The 22,574-nt window shown below is 40.4% G+C and overlaps 1 protein-coding gene and 1 pseudogene across 9 annotated transcripts in view; one reads left to right on the forward strand and one right to left on the reverse strand.

Annotated features, from left to right (window-relative positions):
- Nucleotides 1-1,541: 1,541 nt before the first annotated feature.
- LOC308558712 (keratin, type I cytoskeletal 18 pseudogene) lies at nt 1,542-16,386 on the reverse strand (annotated as a pseudogene). The gene is made up of 2 exons: nt 16,185-16,386; nt 1,542-2,843 (listed from the first exon to the last, which is right to left on the reverse strand). The product of its transcript is annotated as a keratin, type I cytoskeletal 18 pseudogene (transcript).
- The window catches only part of PHF3 (PHD finger protein 3), a 73,369-nt gene continuing 66,061 nt past the window's right edge, over nt 15,267-22,574 (forward strand). The window contains exon 1 of one of the 8 annotated variants that reach the window (XM_081141560.1): nt 15,267-16,739. Coding sequence is in view for 3 of the 8 variants with exons in the window: in XM_081141561.1 (XP_080997687.1) it covers nt 17,412-17,584 (173 nt within the window). In the remaining 5 variants the exon portion in view is untranslated. Of the gene's footprint in view, nt 16,740-16,852; nt 17,661-22,574 lie in introns of those variants that run through there. The other 7 variants (XM_081141565.1, XM_081141567.1, XM_081141563.1 and 4 more) reach the window with 7 other exon arrangements.

Consider the following 22,574-nt stretch of genomic DNA (forward strand, 5'->3'; position numbering starts at 1 on the left):
ATCTCAGTTTGATTCCTGGTCAAGGCAAAAGCCCAGGTTGCAGGCTTGATCCCCAGCAGAGGGTGTGCAGGAGGCAGCGATGAATGACTCTCTCATCATTGATATTTCTATCTTTCCTCTCCCTCTCCCTTCCTCCTTCTGGAATCAATAAAGACATATTTTTTAAAATTTTTTAAAATTAATAATAGTAATTTTTATAACATCAAATCTCAATAGGACAGCGATGCAGTTAATTTTCAATATCATTTCCAGATTTTCTAAATATATGGCATGTGCCTGAATTATAGAGTCATGAAGACTTGCATTTGGAACCTTGCTGCATCACCAGCAAGCTGTTTCGCCTATGAGTCTTAGTTTTCTCATCTGTAAAATAGAGATAATAGTAACTGATTGTGTTCATTCCAGTACCTGAGACATAAAAGTTACTGAATAAATCATTGCAGCTTTGTGGTGTTTTCTTTAAGGCATATCCTTAATCCAGTAGTCAAAGCAATGATGCCTGTGGTTTGAGGACCTGGAAAGTGATTGGCAAAATAGACATTCTAATCCTCATGTTACCTACTTAAAGTAAGGGTCTGGAATTTTATTTCACTCTTCTTACAAACTAGTAAGTTAGTATGTTACTATTTTATCGATACTGGCCAGAGACAAAGGACTTTATCACAGCATGGTAAGCAGCAAGAGGTTCAGGTGGATGCTACGCATGCAGTGAATTTGCAGTGAGGCTGGGGAATACTGAGCTTCGGGAATTCACCACTTATAATAAGCAATAAGCAAACCTACTCTTTGTCTGGGGAAGACATTACCTCATCCCTCAAGGTTGCTCACTGCAAATACAACCCTGAGAAATGTCCCGGATAAGGAGCAACATTAGCCCTGCATTTTTCGCATATCCAGCAAGAATGTACAGGGATGCTCAGGGCCCAGTGACAACTCCTAGAATTTAGCATAATGCCTGATACTGTCAGTGTGTAGTGAATAAATTAATGAGTAAATAAGAAATATGACCACCAACATAGTTATTAAATTGGTTTTTGTTGTAGTTTCATTTTAAAATAAAAATAAATATTAAAAGGATAATAATTTGTTGATTAAAGTAAAACCATCTATTGTGATTATTATTGTATCTTATAAAACCATGAGATAACCTGAGTCCCCTACTAGGAAATGTAGAGATCTATCTGTAAGAGATAATAATAGAAATAAAAGAGAACTTGGTTGTTTAAACAGATAAATGGCTAGAGTTGACAATATATAAGTAAACATATCTATAATTATTGAATTTGCTTATTATTTTTAACTGCCTTCAACTATTCAATTTGTAATATAGAGAGAAGAGTAAATACAGTGAGTAATTGAATGTACTATGTTTAACCTCAAAATCCATTTTAGCTACTCTACTAATCAATTTTAACTCTGGAGCTACCTTAGCTAGATATGCTTTTTGGCTTTCACATCATACCACCTCTCTCTTTTTTTTTAAATCTCTGAACCTTTTATTGGCCTCCTGCCCCTGCCCAGGGTGTCCCACTTCTGCTGCCTTAACACCTCAGAACTTTGGTGTCATTGACCTCAGACACCACTTTGCCATCCACAATACTGCGGATGGTGGTCTTTTGGGTGGGTTGTATGGAGTGGCTATTGTCCAGGGCATCACCAAGACTGAAGTCCTCTCCTTCTTCCAGCAGGCGGCAGTAGGTGGCAATCTCAGCCTACAGCTAGACCTTGATGTTCATCAGGTCCTCGTACTCCTGGGGCTGGGGCTTCCCCCCTGCCTGGGTCTCGGCCAGCTCTGACTCCAGGTGCAGCAGGACCCCGTTGAGCTGCTCCATCTGCATGGCATAGAATGTCTCCACCTCCCTCAGGCTGCTCTCCAAGCTGGCTTTCAGATTTCTCATAGATCCAGGTCAGTCTCCAAGGACCTGACCATAGCCTCAGCTCTGTGTCATCTCAGCAGCTCCTATCTCAGAGATCTAAGAGGTGACCATTGTGGCGCTCTCCTCAGTCTGCTGGGACCAGTACTTGTCTAGCTCCTCTGGGTACTTCCAAGCCAGCTCATCATACTGGGCTCAGATGTCCGCCATGATCTTACTGAGGTCCTGAGATTTGGGATCATCCAACTCTATGGTCAACCCAGGGTTGGCAATCTGGATTTGTTGAACATTTACTTCCTCCTCATGGTTCATTTTCATGAAGAGCAGCTCCTCTTTGAGAAGCTCCAACTCTGTTTCTAGCTGCAGACGAGTGATATTGGTGTCATCAATGACCTTTCAGAGCCCACTTATGTCACTCTCCACAGATTGGCTCATGGCCAGAGCCATCTCATACTTGACTCTGAGGTCATTAGGAACAAGGCAGGCATTATCAATCTGCAGAACGATGTAGGCATTGCCCACAGAACTTGCAAAGATCTGAACCCTCAGGTCCTGGATGGTCTTGAAATAATGCCCCCTAGTCTCTAACTCAATCCATGCAGTCCCTTCTTCTCCAGCTGTTCCCGAATTTTGCTCTCCAGTGTCTGGCGATCAGCCTCCAGGCTTCTCACCCTCTTCAGGTAGGAGGCCAGGCGGTCATTCATGTATTGCATAGTCTTCTCCTCACTCTGGATTCCCCCTATGCCCGCCATACCCCCTGCCATCCCCGTAGCCAGGCCCTCAGACCTGCAGAGGGATATGGAGGTCCAGAAGCCCGAGCACCCTGCGCCTGCATACACCCTGGCCTCACTGCTGGCCTGCTGGGCCGGTGGCTGGGCGACTGCAAGGAGCCCAGGATACAGTTGTTTGTGGAGAGGCTGGAGCAGGTCCAGAAGCTCACGTTGTTCAGGGAGGAAGGCGAGAAGTCGACTCAGGTTCAAGCAGCAGTCCATACCACCTCTTTTCATCCTTTCAAGGCTGACTTTCTATTCTGTAAGGCAGCTGCCTGATTTAACCTCAATATATTCTTTGGGTAACAATTTCTTAACATGTTTTCATCAGTTTCAAGTCTGCCTTCCTATCATGTGCAAAATGCAACATGTGTGCTCAAGAGCTCTTGTCTAAGGACAGCAGGTTATACATTGAACAATCCTTGTAGTCAGAAAAGACATGCCCTCCTCACTTAAAGTCCACTGTTACAATTTCCAAAACCCTCTGAAATATTTTTCTACTGATTTGAGAGAGAGATGGATTTACCCTTCCACCCATCCACACACTCATTGGTTGATTCCCATATGTGCCCCACCAAAATGGAACTGGCAACCCTGGTACATAGGCACGATGCTCTAGCCAACTGAGCTACCTGGGGAGGGCTCCTGTGAAATACTGAATTGCAACTAATTACACCACAAAATATGAAAACTTTAACCACGTTTCGAAGGTAGAGAAAGCTGAGCCATTACCAGAAAGAAAATCTTAAAGATAAATACTCCAGGGAATGAGAGCATGAATAAATAAATATTCTCTTTCTTTGTGGAACTCTGTGATGACTTCTTTTGGTTCTTCTTTCAGTTGGCATCTTGAACGCACCAGTATTTTTACTGTATAGCTCTCACTACAATGCTTCCATCATCTTTACTTTCTTAAGCCGTGAGACCTTTCTTCTCTCTTTGTAAGTGGTTGTGATATGATGACACATTTTGATAGCTTTATAACATGTTTTTAATGTTATATTTTATGAACATAAAATAAATTCTATGTAGACACATGGCAGATGAGGCATTTTCAACCAGAATGAGCTGAGACCACTTTCTCTATTTTGGGAATGTTATCTGCAACTTTCCCGAGTATGAACATATTAAATACCTAAAGTTGAGAGAAAGCTATCTTTTCACTTGAGACCTTTTATTGGCCCTGGCTGGTGTTGCTCAGTTGGTTGGGCCTCATCCTGTGCACTGAAAGGTTACCCGTTTGATTCTTGGTCAGGGCACATGCCCAGGTTGCTGGCTGGATCCCCAGTAGGGGGCATGCAGGAGGCAGCCAATGAATGTATCTCTCCTAGATGTTTCTCACATCCATGTTTTTCTCTCTCCCTCTCCATTCCTCTCTCTCTAAAATCACTACAAACATTAAAAAGAGAACAACACCTTTTATTAAATGTGACTAAATAGGAAATTTTGGAGGAAGTGATGAGTTTTAAATTTTAAAAAATATATTATGCATATATTAAGTAAATTATTCTACAGAGCAGTTTAAAATGGAAAATAAAATACTGTCTTGCCTCTGGTTCTTCTATTAATTACCTTCATAGCTCCACAGCTCTAAATAGCTTATTATTTCTAGATTTATCAACTTTATTTAATAAGTACTACATATTTAGTCCTGATACAAATTACTTTTCATACCGCTTAATTTTCCCATTCACAAGGTCTACCAAATTAAATAGTTGTTTTATTTCCATCTTGAGAGACCATTACTAAGTATGTAAACTTGGACAAGTTACTTAACCCTCTGTGACTCAGTTTTACTATCTCTCAAATGGAGAAAATCTGAGTACTTCATAGTATTACTGTGAATATTAAATAACTTAATATATGTAAAAAACTGTGCCAAGCACATAGTAAATTTTATATAAGTAATGACTTGTCTTGTTATCATTGTTTTTAAAATTATTACACTTATAAATTATCATTATTAAATATTAATTTCTCATTCTATCAGTTTAGAAAATATGCCCTGGCTTCCTACTCTGTAAGCTACTCTTGCATTTTTATCTGTCCTTCAATCCTGCACCTCCCAATTTATAAAAATTAAATAATTAAGTAATTAAATGTATTCATTTAATTCAATAATTAATTCTGTTTTTTAACCAAAATTAAGGTTCTTGTGTTTTACATAAATTGACCTTGAAAATCAACCCTGCCAGATGGCAGCATTTGCAGTGAAGTTGACGGTGTGATTATACATTATTGTAACTCCAACATTGTTACCAGGCACCAATCAAAATATAGTGTTCCCAACATCAATAAAATACTTTCTATTCTTCCATTCAATCAACTAGGAAAGTCATTCCATATTTTAGTTTACTATATTTAAACCACCGTTTCTCATAAAGCTTTCCTTTTTTGCTGGTATTTCTAATTGCTTTTCTTTTGCCTTGATGATAAAAGAAACAAGAAGCCCCCGAAGCAGGCCAAGGAGCTCGATGAGGAAAATACGTCATTCAAGCAGCACCAAAAAGGGGAGGAGAGACTCTAAGGAGCTAAAAGTGAAGGCCTTGGGGAAGGGCCTGCTGGCCACACAGGTTGTAGGCTAGGTCCCCAGTTGGGGACGTGCAGGAGGCAGCTGATTGAGGTTTCTCCCTCTCTCTCTCTTCCTCTCTCTGAAATCAATAAAAATATATTTTAAAAAAATTAAATATATATAATCAAAAGCATCAACCAAATCCTCAAGTCCAGAAGTAAAAAATCTTCAGTCAACTGCTACTGGAGGCGAGGGAAAGCTTAATCCCCCTAGTAGCAACATCACCACCACCAGTACCTACACTGACAGACCTAGCCATAAAAATACGTAGCTCTTGTAAGGATATCAGTTGAAAGTAAATCATCACAAAAATATCTAAGTATCACTAACTATCTAATTTGATACTTAGTCTCACAAATGTACATATAGTGACCATAAGGGAATATCGTTGCTTTGAGTTAAACAATGTTTTTTTCTGTCCTGTAGGATCAAATTGTTAAAATTAAACTACTAATACTTTTCATAATAAACTTATAATATCAATAACTTTTTTTTTAAGTTTCAGGTTTATTATTGTTTTCTAGAAATTTATTCCTTTAAGGTTGCCAGTTGGTTTGGCATCAATTTTTGCTGAGTATTAACTTTATCATTCGATCATTTGTCATTTACCAAAAATGTTAATCTCTGCATGACTAAATACTTCATTTCATTGTAATTTGAAAAAGATGCTCACTTCCTCCTACCCCTGCTGGAGCTTGTAGTCTATAGAAATTTGTAGTATATAGAAATTTGATCTCCTAGTCATGTAGGGCATCCCTCTTGCCACCTTTGCTGGTTGTTGAGTCACACACACACACACACAACACACACACTTGTCTAGTGATCCCATAAGAAATATCAATGGCTAAGTTTTTGGTTTATATACATTTGCCTTAATCTGATTAGTGGGTTTCACAGGAGCTCCCCATGTCCTCCTGTTACCCTGCTTCAGCTTTCCTCATGTTCACTGCCTACAAATCACTACTATTGTGTTTGAGGAGGGGAGGCACTATTATGATGGTGATGGCCAGGCTGAAGGCCACACCTGTCAGAGCTATCAAAACTGTGAACTCTGAAGGTGCCAACAAACACCACATTCCCTGAAGTCTGGTCGATGTCAAAGCTGTCTGTGTTCTACTCAGAAATAGAGGAAATGCCTCCTCCCCCTTCCACACCACACTTGGTCTTCTGAACGACAAGGGAGCAGTGTCTTGTATCTTCACATTTCATGAACTACTTCAGTTGAGAACAACTCCTTTGGCTTCTGCCTGCAGAAACACTGGGACAAAATTATACTGGATGTGGCTCATGAACCACTGTCCAATGTGTGTCTCCACTCTCTCCGACCCCTGGCCTTGGGGGTGCTGGAGTGGGGTGATTGGGGTAGATTGGTGGATAGAGACAGAGTAAAGGGTAATGATGAGACACCACAAAAATCCCTTCTTAGAGGCAAGAGGCCTCATGCAAATCCATTTTTGGTAGATTTATGGAATTAATCTACCAAAGGAATGTTTATTAAATTTCTACTGTGTGCCAAATACTGTGCTGGGTATGAGGCAGTGTTTGAGCAGTATATAGCCTCTGCTCTTTTGAAGAACACAATATAGGAGAGAGGAGGAACATTAGACAATTAATTTACACATGCTTAATTAAACGATTACAAGTGGTAAGAGTTAGGAATAAATTGAGGGGTGCCCAGGAGAATATAACGGAGGATCTGTAGTGTAGGGGATTAGGAAAGGTGTCCAGAAAGAAGTGATATTTGAACTGAAACCAAAGGATTAAGTGGTTTTATGATTCTGTTAATATGAAACGTCCAGAATAGGCACATCTAAAGTGACAAAAAGTAGATTAGTGAAAAGTAATTACTGGTTGCTTGGAGCTGGTGGGAGGACGGCGGTTGGATGGTGATGACTAAAAGGTTAGAGATTTCTTTTTGAAATGATGAGAATGTCCATGTAAGAAACCTCCAAACCTATAAGAATTTTTATGAGTTTATTTGAGCCAAACTGACAGCAATTGCCAGGAAGCAAAATCTCAATGGATTGAGAAAATGCTCCGGAGAATGGCAGTTTTGCACCTTATTTTAAACATTAGAGTAAAAGGCGGGGTTACATGAAATTCATTGGTGATAGATTAGGGAGCTGAGAGAAAGCAAAGTGGGGAAATCTCTGGGATTGGATAAAAAGTAAAACAGGGAAACAGATACTTCTTTTACATAGGTGGGTATAGGACAGTTAACAGATAACAATGAACTCAGTAACGATAACAATTAGGGGTTTGTGGTGTCCTGCTCCAGTGGGAGATGTGCGCTGAGGGCTCTGAAAAAAGGAAATTACTCTGACTTTTCAAAGGTGTGTTATGTTGATGCAAAAAAGACAATGGGCTCAGTTAAGGTAAAGATTGACCTTTGTCAAAGAAGATAATGGCCTAGGACAAGACTACCAGTCATGATTTACTTTTAGTTTAGAAGTGTTAACTTTAGACCATCCAGTGTGGTTACTTTAGGTCTCTGAATTTGTAAGGTCCACCATACAGGCCTCTCCTGAGCTTGTCAGGTTTAGTATGTGGCCCCTTTTTCTTCCACAAAAATCTAAAATTAATTGTGGTATTGGTGTGCAACTTTATTGTCAACTAAAAATAATTGAATTGTACAATTCAAATGGATAAGTTTTACAATATGTACATTGTCTCAACAGAGCTGTTACCAAAACCAAAACCAAAAAAACACAGATTATGTCATTCCTTGCTTTAAAATCCCCCAATGGCTTCTAATTTTGTTTGCAACAGATTCTAAATTCCTTGCTTTATTTTATCAGGTTATTGCCAATCTCTCAGCTCTCTGTCTCACACCCTATGATTCAGTCACACTTTTTCTTTATCTAGAACATCCCAAATTCATTACTACAATGGAGTCTTAGAATTAGCTTTTTTCTTCCTCTTAAGCACTCTTCTTCTATGACTGCCTTGGTTATTAGTGTATAACCAACCACACAGTCTCATCTCCTTACTTCCCAGTCCCTCCTCTAGCCTGATGATATTCTCTTCCCTGGGTCTCTCTTCCAAATTTTCCAGTTTGTGCTCTGATTTCCAGCTTGTGGTCAGCAAAGTTTTCTACATATTTTTATTGACAGGTTCTACCCAGGAGAACTTTTCTCTTAGGGCCTGGACCCTCCTAGCAAATGCTACATTTTCTTGAGGCTCTCTCTGTAGATAAGTTGAACACAAGATTTTATAACTTTTTCTGTAGCAATAGCTTGAATTCAAACACAAACCTCAAACAAGTTATTAGCTTTGAGTGATATAACTGGAAAGAATCATGAATGCACAGTCTAGCTCAGGAATGCTAGGACTGGTCCCTTTTGAGAAAAACCATAAAAAAGAAGTTCCTTAATACCTACTCCAAGGCAGACTTGCCTAGTGGACCTGTGATAGGCAGTTAGACAGACATGAGCAGAACAAGGACAATGGACCAGGTACAGAAGGTCATCAGGGTGCAAAGCCCTGGATGCCTGGCAAAGGACAATTGTAGGGTGGGACCTTGCCCCCAGGGTGGTCTTTTCTTTAGCATATGGCTGGTCACATGGTTTGGACCCCCTGACCTTTCCTCCCTAGAGACAATTTGAACACAGTATTTTATAACTTTTTCTAGGCCTCGGTTGTATTCCAGGTCCAGACCCAGAAAAAGCAGCAAAACTAGCTACAGGTGACCTCAGGATCAGCTACACTGAATGATGGCCCTGGTACCAACCAATGAATCAGTGGAGACCATCACCCTAAAAGGACACACCTGGAAAGCTGCTTAATATTATAATGAGGTCTTTCCCTGAGACCTCCCTAATATCTCCACACTTAATACTATTAAGACTGAGGACCCAGTGCTCTTCTTCCAGGGAGTATGCCCATGCCTTTCCCTTTTCCTTTCCCTCCCTTCCCTACCCGCCCCCCCCCCCCACCTCCAGGGAATGTTACCATTAACTTTGTCAGTCCCAAGCTTCAAGGGCCCTCCCTTTACCTCTATAACTTATTTCCTCAGCCCATTTCTTCTAGGAATTACTTCTTCCACCTGTATGGTTTATCAAATAAATGTTCTCTTACAGTTGGAGTCTTGGCTTAGAATTCTTTCCTAGCCTAAGAACTCAAGTACCGAGGCTGCTGAACCCAAGTCCAGTGTGACCCCATCAGTCTAACACCTGGTGCGGTTCCTGCCGCCTACAACAGATATACCACATTTTGTTTATCTGTTCATCATTTGCTGTAATTTTACCTTATTTCCACCTTTTGCTATTATGAATAATGCTGTTATAAGCATTCAAGTACAAGGTTTTGCCTGGACACATGTTTCCATGTGTTTTGGGTATATTCCTAAGAATGAAAATACTGGGTCATATGATAACTCTAAGTTTAACAGTTTGAAGAATTGCCAGATTTTTTTACAGAGCAGCTGCAGCATTTTATATTCCCACCAACAATGTATGAATTCCCACATCTTCACCAATAATTATTACTTATCTTTTTGATTATAGACATTCTGGTGAGTGTAGTACCTCAGTGTTGCCCTTCATAGTAGTACCTCATTGTGGCCCTGATTCATAATGAACAATGTTGAGAATCTTTTCATGTGTTTATTGGCTATTTGTATATCTCATTTGGTGAAATGCATATACAGATTCTTTGCCCATTTTAAATTGGGTTATTTGTCTTTTATGGTTGAGTTGTTGGATTCTATATATATTCTGGATACAAGTCCCTGATGAGATATGTGACTTGCAAATACTTTCTCTGAGTTGTTTTTTCACTTTCTTTATAGTGCCCTGTGAAGCACAAAAGTTTTTAATTTTGATGTTTTATTTATCTATTTTATTTACTTATCTATTTTTTCTTTTATTTTGTGTACTTTGGTATCATACCTAGGAATCCTTTGCTGAATCTGAGATCATGAAGATTTATCCTCATGGTTTCTTCTAGGAGTTTTATAATTTTAGCTCTTACATTTAGGTCTTTGATCCATTTTGAGTTAATTTTTGTATATGGTTTGAGGTAAGGGTCCAACTCCATTCTTTTGCATGTGTCTACTTAGTTGTTCCAGTACCATTTGTTGAAAATACTTTCCCAAATGAATGATATTGAGATACTTTCCCCATTGAATGATACGGAGATCTTTGTTCAAAATCAGTTAACCATGACACCTGGGTTTATTTATGGACTCTCAGTTCTATTCCATTGTTTAATATGTCTGTCTTTATGCATTGATTACTGTTGCTTTGTAGTAACTTTTAAAATTCAGGTGTGTGTGTCCTTCAACTTTTACTTTTTCAAGATTGCTTTGGGTATTCTGTGTCAAGATTCCATTTAAGTACAGTTTTTCATTTCCCGGTGTTTTCTTGTTAGAAACAAGAACAGGCCTCCCCAAGACATGCCGCTTTGGCATGTGAATTATTTTGAGCTGAAGGCAATGAGATCCTATGGACTCATGAGAAACTTTTACCTCTCCCTTAAAGAATTTAAATTTAGGGCCTAGCCCATAATAAGAGTTATTAATAGAAATAATGTTTATGACTTATAGGGCAGGACAAACTCTTAATTACTGAACATCTACTCTTATTGTTCTGTGAATGACCTTCCTCCTCTCCCAAGCCCCAAGGTGACTTACCTCATCTCAGTAGCTCAGAATGACATATATACTTCATTTTAACTTTCTGTCTCTCAACCTCTCATGTATGTAAGGTCTCTGACTGTCTCAAGCATGTGGGGTTCCCATATGTATGTAATTAAATTTGGTTACTTTCTCTTGTTAATCTGTTTCATGAGAGATTTGATGATTAGGCCAGTTAGAAGAATCTACAAGTGTAGAGTAAAATTTCTTTCTCCCACACATTAGGTTGTTTACTAGATTTGTTGTTATATATATTTGTTGGAATTTATTTTCCCAACTGTAGTGTAACTGGTGCTTGATGTTTCTGGGAAAGCTATTAATTTTTTTTCTTCTAATTAAGAAAAACAGTCCAGCCAGGCGTGGCTCAGTGGCTGAGCGTCGGCCTAGGATCCAGGAGATCTCGGTTCGATTCCCAGTCAGGGCACATGCCCGGGTTGTGGGCTTGATCCCCAGTTGGGGGCGTGCAGGAGGCAGCCGATCAATGACTCTCATCATTGATGTTTCTATATCTCTCTCTCTCTCCCTTCCTCTCTCTGAAATCAATAACGATATATTAAAAAAAGAAAGAAAAAAAAAAGAAAAACACACAACTGGCCTTAGAACTCAGGCAACTTCTTAATGCTAGTGGTTAATTGGTTCTCTTCGGTAGGTATGTATCATATGCAAGTAATGATCATTGGGTCTCTGCTTCTCCTATATCTATTTATCATTTCTTTTCTTGCCTTTACTTATGGGATAATATTGAATAATGGTGGGCATAGTAGCAGCCCTGCTCATCTCTGGCGTCAGTGAAGATGCTTCTAATGTTTCTCCTTTAAGTACGATGGACTTGGACGGTTGTCAGTGAGCTGCATCTTTAGAGGATGCAGGAACAATTTAGATAAAGTGATGGGAGGGAATGCGGTGGTGTTTGGGACAGTTTGGAGGAGGGCATTGGTAACAGATGAACAAAGGGGGTAACATGAACAAAGACTTTAGGTTGAGAAACAGTATGGATGCGTGTAGAAAACAGTAAGAAGCTAGATGCTGCTGTATCATGAATGACAAAAACAGGGCATAGGGAGATAAGAGCTGAGGAATTGGACAGAGACCAATCCTAAAGGGTCTTGATGGCCACATTAAGATATTTGGGTCGTATTCTTTTTATTTTAGAGAACCATAGAAAGGTTTTATGTAGGGAGGTAACATTATCAACGAGGGACAAACACTTTGTTAAAAGAATATTTGTTATTTTTGTGGATGTAATATATCAAACCAGATTATCAATCAGTTACAGTTCCTGAAACACATCAGATTCTCTGGTACTTTTTTGCTCTTGAAGGTAGACCCTCTATCAGACATGCCCTCTTTCCAAGACCTGAATAGACACTTCTCCAAAGGGACATAGGGGTGGCCAATAAATATATGAAAAGATGCTAAAGGTCACTAATCATTGGAGAAATGTAAATAAACACCACAGTGAGATATCACCTCATACTTGTCAGAATAGCTTCATCAATAAATCAACAAATGCAAATGTTGGTGAGGATGTGGAGAAAAGGGAACCCTTATGCACTGTTGGTGGGAATGCAGATTGGTGCAGACACTGTGCAAAACAGTATGGAAGGTCCTCAAAAAAATTAAAAATGGAGCTGCCATATAACCTAGCAATTCCACTTGTGAAAATCTTACCATTTGGGTAGCATGGATGGGCCTAGAGGACACTATGCTTTGAAATAAATCAGAGAAAGACAAATACCATATGATTTCACTTATATGTGGAATCTAAAGAACAAAACAAATGAACAAACAAAACAGAAACAGATTTATAGATACAGAGAACATACTGATGGTTGCAGGGGTGAGGGGGTGTTGGAGGACTGGGTGAAAAAGGTGAATTTAAGAATTACAAGTTGGGCCCAGCCAGGCATGGCTCAGCTGTCGAGCATCGGCTTGGGATCCAGGAGATCAAGATTCGATTCCCAGTCAGGGCACATGCCCGGGTTGTGGGCTCAATCCCCAGTCCGGGACATGCAGGGGGCAGCCGATCAGTGATGACTCTCTCATCATTGATGTTTCTATCTCTCTCTCCCTCTCCCTTCTTCTCTCTGAAATCAATAAAGATATATTAAAAAAAAAAGAATTACAAATTGGTAGTTACAAAATAGTCACAGAGGTGTAAAGTACAATGTAGGGGACACAGTGAATAATGTTGTAATAACTATGTATGATGCCAGGTGGGTACTAGAAATATTGGAAGAAACACTTTGTAAAGTATATGATTGTCTAACCCCTGTGCTGTACACCTGAAATTACTGCAAAATAATATTAAATGTATACTGTAATTAAAAAATTAAATTTAAAAAAAAAAAGGGGAAAAAAAAGTAGAAAAAGTGCCCTCTTCCTACTCCAGGCCAGATACAGCATGAATACATGTTTACAGTGCCAGCAGCTGTCAAAGCATTTACCGGGTTGCCTTGTAATTGTCCGCTGGCCCATCTTTCTCATTATTCTGAGTTCCTTGAGGCCGGGAACAACGCCTTTATTGCTGAAACTCATTGGGGTCTTTAAAGTAATAGATAACTAAAGGAACAAATACATAGTGGGTTGGCAGGGAGGGTGAAGTAGAGGGGTTGAGAGAAATCGTTTTTGCTCCTTCCCTGTACCTGAAGAGTTGCTGAAGTCTGGAAGGGTGTTTTCAGGCCTAACACAGTCCTGGTGCATGGACAAGCTTTATATGACTGGCCCAGACTCTCTGGTATACTATACAAATTATTTATCCTGGGATAGGGCATGCATTTCCTTTTCACCCATTGGTTTCTGCTGAAAGCCTGAGTGTTTCGAAGCCATCTTTCTGGAGAAAGCAGGTAAAGAAATATGTGGGAAGGGAGCAAGCCTGACTTAAGAACAAAGTATTCTGGGTTAAGCCTCTAAGTTTCATGATGATCTTAGTAAAATGAGTTTAGGATATTTTCAAGCCCACTGTTTTGATCCCATGTTTAAGAATTAAAAAAACAGCCTGGCTGGTGTGGTTCAGTGGTTGAGCATCCACCCATGAACCAGGAGGTCACAGGTTTGATTTCTGGTCAGGGCACAGGCCCCGGGTTTCTGGCTACATCCCCAGCAGGGGGCGTGCAGGAGGAAGCCGATTGATGACGCTTCTCTCATCAATGTTTCTATCTCTCTATCTCTCTCCCTCTAAAATAAATTAAACAAACAAACATTTACATCTATTCTAAAGTAACATGAAAGTGTATTGGTATATATAGACAGTGTTTCCCAGAGGAAAAAAATCATTAAAAATTAGTATTTTTATTGATTTTCAGTTCACTGAAGTTAACTCTGTCATTTCTCTCCTCCCCCATCTTTAGTGAACTGATAATGTACGGACCAAAGTTTCAGTGATGGCACACAGTTTTCATATCAAAATTAACTTTTGTGTCTGTACTGTGAGGTGTCTTGCATGGCCTCACTCTCTTCCAGGCTCAATTTTTCTGGGTAACGTTTATAAGACCCAAATTTTGTCAGTTTTCATAATTTTCAAGTCAATGACAAATATATTGTCAATTTTAACCATTGTTAGTTGTCTTGTTTTCTACCAAATTTAATTTTCCTGAGTTAATTTGGAGTTTTCAATGTTACCAATACAATCTGATTTCTGGTAGGTCTTTGAACTAAGTGTCCTGCATGAGGTTGGCGCCGTTCCCAGTGTTATTATGCTGGTTCTTTCTTTTAGCAACCTTTGCATGATTGGGTAAAAGATAGATAGTTTGTGTTTATAGCTGGAAGCAAAAAGCAAAGATCATTAATGGACAAACGTGAAATGTGAGCACTTGGCTGGTTCAAAAATAATAGAATCAAAACATTATGATTTGTGACAAGCTTGTTGGATTTTTTAGGATTAGAAATCTTTGTTTTATAAATGTGACAGGCTTATGGTACATTGTCTTTTTACCTCCATTTTTGTTTTCCATTAACTTGCTAAAATTTCTCTAACATGGTAAGTTTGCCCCAGCTGGTCTAAGGGGATTTTCCATCTAATGATTCTTCATTTGAGCTCTACTCTGCTGAATTCCTTTAGGGTTGGGTTTTGTTTATAACAATAATCTTATTTTTTCCTAATGCTTTTTTCCAATTCCACACTGAGGTCCAGAAGAAGAATAAAGATAAAACTAGATTTATTTTTGCAATTCATCCCAGACATTTCAAGTAAAAAAACATTTTTAAATCACTCATTTCTGTTTTCCTTTTTTAAATAGATTGTACAACGAAGTTTTGAGGGGTTAATGAATCAAGGCAGAGGCTGGAATTCTAGGATTCCAGGAGAATTAGGACAGCCCTAATGTCCTTTGTGGAAGAGCATTTAGAATTGGGGGTGCTTGAAATACCAGAAGACTGGAGAGAGTACAGAAGAGATCTTCACCACATGCCTGGGAGTATTATTCTACTTTGCATAAATCTTAAAACGTGGCCTGAGGTTGGCATGAGGCTTAAATCAACAAATAAATAGGTTTTAGAAGAGCTCAGCAGGTGCTGGCTGTTATTTCTTTGGAGGGCACTGGAATGGTCCCTGCAGATAGCAGGCACAATTCCTGTCCTTAAGCGGCTCACTTTGGTCAGGGTGATAACTAGCAGGTTACCGCACAGTGCTTAGTAAGGGCTGAGACAGGGGTCAGCCCAAGCTGCTGTTGGAAGCACATAACCCAGATCAGTGATTTTTCCCACTTTTTTGGTCTCAGGATTCTTACTGAGGGACTTTCAAGAGCTTTCGTTTATACGGGTTAATTATATTTACTGACATTTACCCTCTTAGAAATTAAGCCTAAGGAAAAAAATAAAAAAATTCATCATCACATATATATACTAGAAAAAATACATTTTCCAAAATTTAATTTAAAAAAGTGGCCTTGTTTTACATTTTTGCACATTTTTCCAACGTGTGGCTTAGAAGATGGCTGAATTCTATTTGCTTCTGCATTTAATAGGTTGCTGCACGTGGCTTCGGTTTAAGGAGATGAAGAAAATTTGGCCTTATGCAAACGTAAATGCAAAAGAATCGAAGAGCCTCTGAAAGACCTTGGGGCTCTCTCCGGGAATCCTCCGGCCGCACTTGGAGAACTGCTGACTTAGACCAGAAAGGCTTCTTGGAGGAGGCAGCTCGAGGGTGGAGGCGGTGGATGATGCGACTTCTGCGCCGGGCCGGCAGGGCCTCCAGGGCTGAGCGACTCCAACCCCTCCGATTCCAGCGCACAAACACCGAGGACAGAAAGCGCCCATCCACGTCGCATTAACTAGGACGCTTCAGTGCTTATTACAACCGAGAAAAAAAAAAAAAAAAAAAAAGGCCTATTTGCCTCTCCCCTTCCGGCCGCCGGCGGGGCGAAAGCTCGAAGCGGGCGGGCGGCGGCCAGCGCCTCGGGAGCCCGGGAACGGCGCGGCGGCGCGGGGAGCGCCCCGCGGGAGGGCCCCGCCGGGAGCGGCGCGGGAGGGCCCACAGCGCGCAAGCGCGGCGGCGGCTCGGGCCGCGGCCCCGGAACGGTAAACAGAGAGGGTCATGTGACGCAGGCTTTTACCCCCGCGCCGCCGCGCACGCCGATGGCTGTAGGGTCTCGCACCGCCGCACGGTCCCCACGAGGCGAGCGACCCTCGGGTTCTGGGCGGTGGCGGCTGCAACGAGGACAAAGAGGGCGGCGCAGAAGCCTGGAAGGTGTCGTCAGCAGCAGCCGCCCGACCCCGTGAGGAAAAGAGGCTGTGGCAGCGACGCCGACGTCCTGCGCGTACCCCCTCTCCGCGACACCCACCGGGCCCCCTCCTCCGCCTCCTCCTCCTCCTCCTCCTCCTCTTCGGCGGCGGCAGCGGCCACCATCTTCCTCTTGCTGCCAGTGGTAGCGCTCGTCTGGCGGAGCTGGGTGAGTTGCGGCTCTGGCCGCGGCCAGGGAGACAGGCAACCCTCCCCTCCCCCATCCCCTTCCACACGCCTCGGCTGCTCTCCCCGCCCCTCCCGCGGCGGACTCTCCGCGCCTTTCTCCGGCGCGGCGGGGAAAATCTCCTTTCTGGCCTCCTGCGTAAGGTCCTCGGCCTACCCGGGCCGCGCCTCTGCTGCCCGGGACCGTTTGGTCGGCGGGCTGGGGAGGGAGCGGCGGCGGCGAGGTCGCCTGGCGGAGGGTTGGGACTGCGGTCTCCGGCCTTCTGTCCCCGGGCCCTCGGGGGTGAGTGTGCCCCGTCGCCGCCGCGCGGGCGCGCAGGCCTGGAGGCACGGCGGGCCCTGCCGGGAAGGCCCGGCCTGCAGGCCCCCGACCCGGCCCTCTGGGCCTCTTCCCTCCCAGGGAGCCCCGGCCGGCATCGAGCTTTGGGCCCTGGATTCAGGTAGTCGGGGCTGGCCTTCGCTGCGAGGCTGAGTCCGGTTCCCGCTTTTGGAGATGGGGAGTTGGCGCTCCATCCATCCTCCTCCTGCCGCGCGCTTTTGTGCTCGGGACCCAAACTGTCGACGCCTTTTGCTTAGGTTGAAAGGAGAAGCCTGGAATCTGGCCTTTCAATCATACGTGTAGTTGACTGAACCACTTGTCGATGTGTGCGTGTTAATGGTGCTAAATAACTCATCACCTGACACGGAGAGGGGGCGGGGACGAGGGAGAAAGGGAGAGAATGTTGGAACCGCGCACAGTCCAGTCCCTCCGCAGTGTATTGCCGGGTCCGATGATCTTTTCCTATCTTCGGGTGAGAAATGCCATTTCCTAGAGACTTATGATTCGAGGTAATTTGAGTGTGATGTTGGGTGCTATTCAAGAATCATTCGTAGAATATGATCATGGATATGAATAGTCATTAATGTAAGTGTTAACAGCGTTTTAATATCTACCTAGCCCTAATTAATCATTACGTGTAGAGATGCTTAATTTACAATGAAACATAGGTAATTGAGCCTTTCCCAGAGAACTTTACCACCTTATTTTAATCTAAAAAAAAAAAAAAATACACTGAACTACTTGAAAGTACTGAAGTAGTTATTCTATTTGGTTATTATTCGGGGGCCGAACTTGTCTTCCTTTTTCCAAACTGGTTGGTTGAGATCTTCCAAAGTGATGCCTCCGTTACTGATTCATTTCTTACCATTTTTTGATTCTTGACTGAAGTGTTTGGGATTGTGAAAATGTTCGTGGATGTGTGTTTGTGGTAGGAAAGAGACAGGAGTCAAAGATCCAGGAAATCTTTGTGGGCATTCTTTTATTTTTGAATTTGTATCTTCATTCCAGAGCACAAAAGGTGTTGTGTAAAGATTGTTGTTTAGAATAATAATTTTTAACATTCACCACCACTTAGACCTTTTCTTAATTTATTCTTTTTCCCAGTTCTTAACTGGCCATATGTTAATTATTTCCCTCCATCATCATCATCACTGTTGCTGTTTTTAACGGCATACTCCATTTTCCCATGATAGTAACAGAATTTCAGGGGGGACTTTTAGGAGCTATTATTACTGTTTAAACCACACACAGTTCAACTGATTCCTTAGCAGCAGAAAGTTGGCCACTTTTTAAGGATGCAGAATTACCACCTTAGATTTTGAGCTTTATTTGATAACTGTATTGGTGATTTGTCAAAAAGATAAAATATGAGTTAGTGATAGGACCAGTTTTCCCATTCCTTGCATGCTTTATAGGTCCATTTATTGAAGAGCATGAACATGTATTTTATACTGCTTTTGCATCCTTTGGGAGGATGGTAAACTTCCCACAGAAGTTTATTATGCATTCCATGCTGTTTGGCTAGACCTCAGCTAACTTTAGCTGATCCTGTAGTATACTCATCTGTTGCATATTCAGATACCTCAAATCTGGGAGAAGTAGTCCCTGTAAACGTAGGTGAAAAATAGCTTTAGTCAAATGCAAATTTCAGGATAGAAAAATTGAAAGGAAATTGTCTTTATATTAATTACCTAAAACCATACTATTAAAATTTAATTTGTGTTTAATATCGGAACCAGCTAGGAAAGGTTAATAATCTTTATGTAGTAGCTTATTAATAAAACTATTATTGATTAAAGTTGGAAGGCAGCAAGTGACGATTTGGATTAATGCAAAATTATCTTTAAGAGTCTAGATTTTTACATTGTATGGATTGTATTTGGAAAAACTGGTGAATGTAAATTATGTATACAGTTCTGTTTTGTGGGTACTAAAATATAGGTAATGGTTATCTTCCTTGACATAGTAATATGGTGTTTGCCATTTTGGTAAATTTTGCTTTTTTAAGTGCAGTCTTTTGTTTTCAGGAAGATTTCTTGTGAAATTCTTCTTCTTTTTTTTTTAAATATGTCTTTATTGATTTCAGGGAGAGGGAGATAGAAACATCAATGATGAGAGACTCATTGATCTGCTTCTTCCTGTGCGCCCCCTCTCGGCATCATGCCCGCAACCTGGGCATGTGCCCTGACCAGAAATTGAACCATGGTGTCCTGGATTATAGGTTGATGCTCAACCGCTGAGCCATGCCAGCCAGGCTTTTGTGAAATTCTTTTTATTTAGTGTTTGTCTGGAGATAAGGTCTTGTCTGTTTTGGAGGGATGAGTTTTATTGATTAGCATCTCAGGTTTCTGGATTACCCATAACTACTTCACCACAGTGTCAGGAATTCAGGGTTCTTGAAGTGCTGTTTTCTAGATATTTTCATTCATCCATATTTCAAGAATTCTAACAATTGGCTGCGGGATTTCTTTTCTTGGGCTCTGTTTTTGGAGTATCTTTTTTTTTATTATATGTCTTTATTGATTTCAGAGAGAGAGAGAGAGAGAGAGAGAGAGAAAGAAACATCAATGAGAGACTCATTGATCGACTGCCTCTTGCACGCCCCCTACCAGGGATTGATCTCGAAACCTGGGCATGTGTCCTGACGGAATCAAACAGAGACCTCCCGGATCATAGGCCGATACTCTACCACTGAGCCATGTGGGCCAGGCATCTTGGAGTATCTTTTCAAAAGCATAGGCATTTAATTTAATTTAATTAATTTACTTTTTGACATTTTATTTTTTAACTACAAAATTGACTTGGTAAATTGTTACACATTTATGGTACTGTTGCATTTTTGAGAACAGTAAAAAATAATTCTTTTTTAATTGTTGCCCTTTGATTACACAGAGAAAGATATTGAGAGTATTGATTTGATTCAAAATATTTGAGACCCAGGTGTTGTTTGTACTCTCAAGGAACATAGTCTAGGTGAGAAACAAGATTAAAGAAATGAGGTGTTACATCATATTACAGTTAAAAGCTATTGTATGCATTGTGTATTTAATTTAGATTATCTTTTAATGGTTAGGGGATTTAAATTTTTATGACCATTTGTATAATGAAGAGGGGATGAAGAGAAATAGTTAAGTAAAAACTTAAAAATATTACACAGAAGTTTTAATCTCTTAGTACAATCTAACTTTATTAGACAGTTTTGCATGGCATAGTAGATTGTACAGAAAGGTGAAACTTTAGAGTTTTAATTCATAATTTGTGTGAGCTGGTCACATAAAGACATTTTAAAATTGTAGACTGAAAATCAATTGCAAAGTTTGTAGTTGACAATTTGTAAAGTGTTTATAAACAGTGAGGATAACCATTTTATTTTTTATGTGTAGGGAGGGGCTCAATGCATATTTCCTAAATTTATTTTGGAGGAAGGATATGTCACTTTGTTTCCAGTATTTTTTAGGATTTCATTAATGATGTATTAACATTACAATTAATATGTTTTATGCAAGTAGAATGCATAAAGTACAGTAGTTCAAAAGTGTAGAGTTGGAAATCGAACTGCCTGGGTTCTGATTTAGGTATTCTGGGTATGTGACCTTAGGCAAATTATGTAATGGTCGGGCCTCAGCTTGTTCATCTGTAAAATAGAAATAATAATTGCACTCACCTCACAGGGTTGTTGTGAGGAATTAATGAGATAATGCATAGGGCCTGGCACATAGTACATCTAAGTACGTCTTAGTTTGAACTGTTATCACCTAGGCCATAGTTTTAGTGATGAGCTGCTTCCACTGTTTTTGTGGCTAATCCAAAACTGCTAATGCTTCCCATAATGTCAATAGGATATGGTTGTAAACTTTGAAGTTAACTCTTTGTACTGCAGTTCTGCTTTGGGGACTTTCAACTTGCATTTGATAGTTCTTTTTCTAGGTTCTTAGGTCTGCTTTGGTCTTAGTAAGGCAGACACCTTGGATATTTATATATTCTTTTTACCTGATTATCTCAAAAAAGTTATGAGTCTGGGTTTTTCTTATAAAGTCTTGTTAATAGATTCTAGACCAGAATTTAAAATGGGTGGGTAGAGCAGGTGATTAGGTAGGTTTTATTACTTTGTGGAATTGTGTCATATCACATACCTTAACCATTTAGTGATTTTCTTTGACTCTACACTGGTAGGGTAACCTTTTATTCATTTTTATTGTTACCATATCATGGTGGTTAAGAATTGACTTTTGTGTCGGAGTGGATTTGAGTCCCAGCTCTGCCACTTATTTACTCTGTAATATTGGGTATAACTTTGTTAAGCTTTAACTTCTCCCTTATAAATTGAGAATGTAGTATTACCTGCCTAATTATGTGGTTGTGAAGATTAAATGACATTGTGCACTTAAGTTTAGCACAGTGCCTGACACATGATAAACATTCGATTAATTTAACTTCATAAAGAGATAGGATAGTGTTAAAGGCACTGACTTTTAAAAAAAATATTTTAATTGATTTTTAGAGAGAGAGGAAAGTGAAACATTGATGAGACAAACATCAGCTGCCTCCTGCACGGTCCCCACTGGGGATTAAGCCCAAAGCTGAAACCAGGGCATGTGCCTTGAGTGAGAATTTAACCTGCAACCTTCTGGTGCAGGGGACAACGCTTAACCAGCCAGGGCAAATGCATTGACTCCTGAATGAAATTCTGGTTTCAGATTTCATCTCCACTGTTTATCAAATAATTTAATCTTCCTGATCCCAATTTTATTTTATTTTTTGTATAATTGGGATTACAATGCAGCATCGGAATGAGGATTACATTAATAAATATATAGAGTAGAGCTTTTTAATCTCAGCACTATTTTTTTGGCTGGATAATTTTTTGTTGTGGGGCTTTCTTAGTGCATTGTAGTATATTTACTAGCTGTCAGCATGGCATCACCAGTTGGAATGACCAAAAATGTCTCCATACAATTCTGTGCGTTGTGTATTTAATTTAGATTATCTTTTAATAGTCAAGGGATTTAAATTTTTATGATCATGTGTATAATGAAGAGGGGATGAAGAGGAATAGTTAAGTAAAATCTTCAAACTATTACACAGAAGTTTTAATCTCATAGTACAATCTCATTTTATTAGACAGTTTTGCATGGCTTAGTAGATTGTACAGATTGGCCAAATGTCCTCTGGAGGGGCATAGTCACCTTTGATTATTTTACTGATGTAAAGCACATAGAACAGTTCCTGGCATGACGTTAGAACAGGTTAAGTTTTACATTTTGTCATCATTAGTAGTAGTGGCACTTTTATTTTTCTTCTCCTTCTACTACTACTATTACTGCTACTACTACTGCCTATTAGAAATTTGTTCATTGTAAGCATGCCTAATGAAACGGCTTAATTTAAATTATGGTTTAGGGCTGGAAGGCACCAAACAGTTGTTTCATTCCCAGGGCCTTTGCATTTAGGTCTTTTCCTGGGTTGCTGTTTCTCTTATGCATGGATCACTTTCTCATT

Source organism: Miniopterus schreibersii (assembly GCF_964146895.1).
Source record: "Miniopterus schreibersii genome assembly, chromosome: 6".
In the NCBI taxonomy this organism is placed as follows: domain Eukaryota; kingdom Metazoa; phylum Chordata; class Mammalia; order Chiroptera; family Miniopteridae; genus Miniopterus; species Miniopterus schreibersii.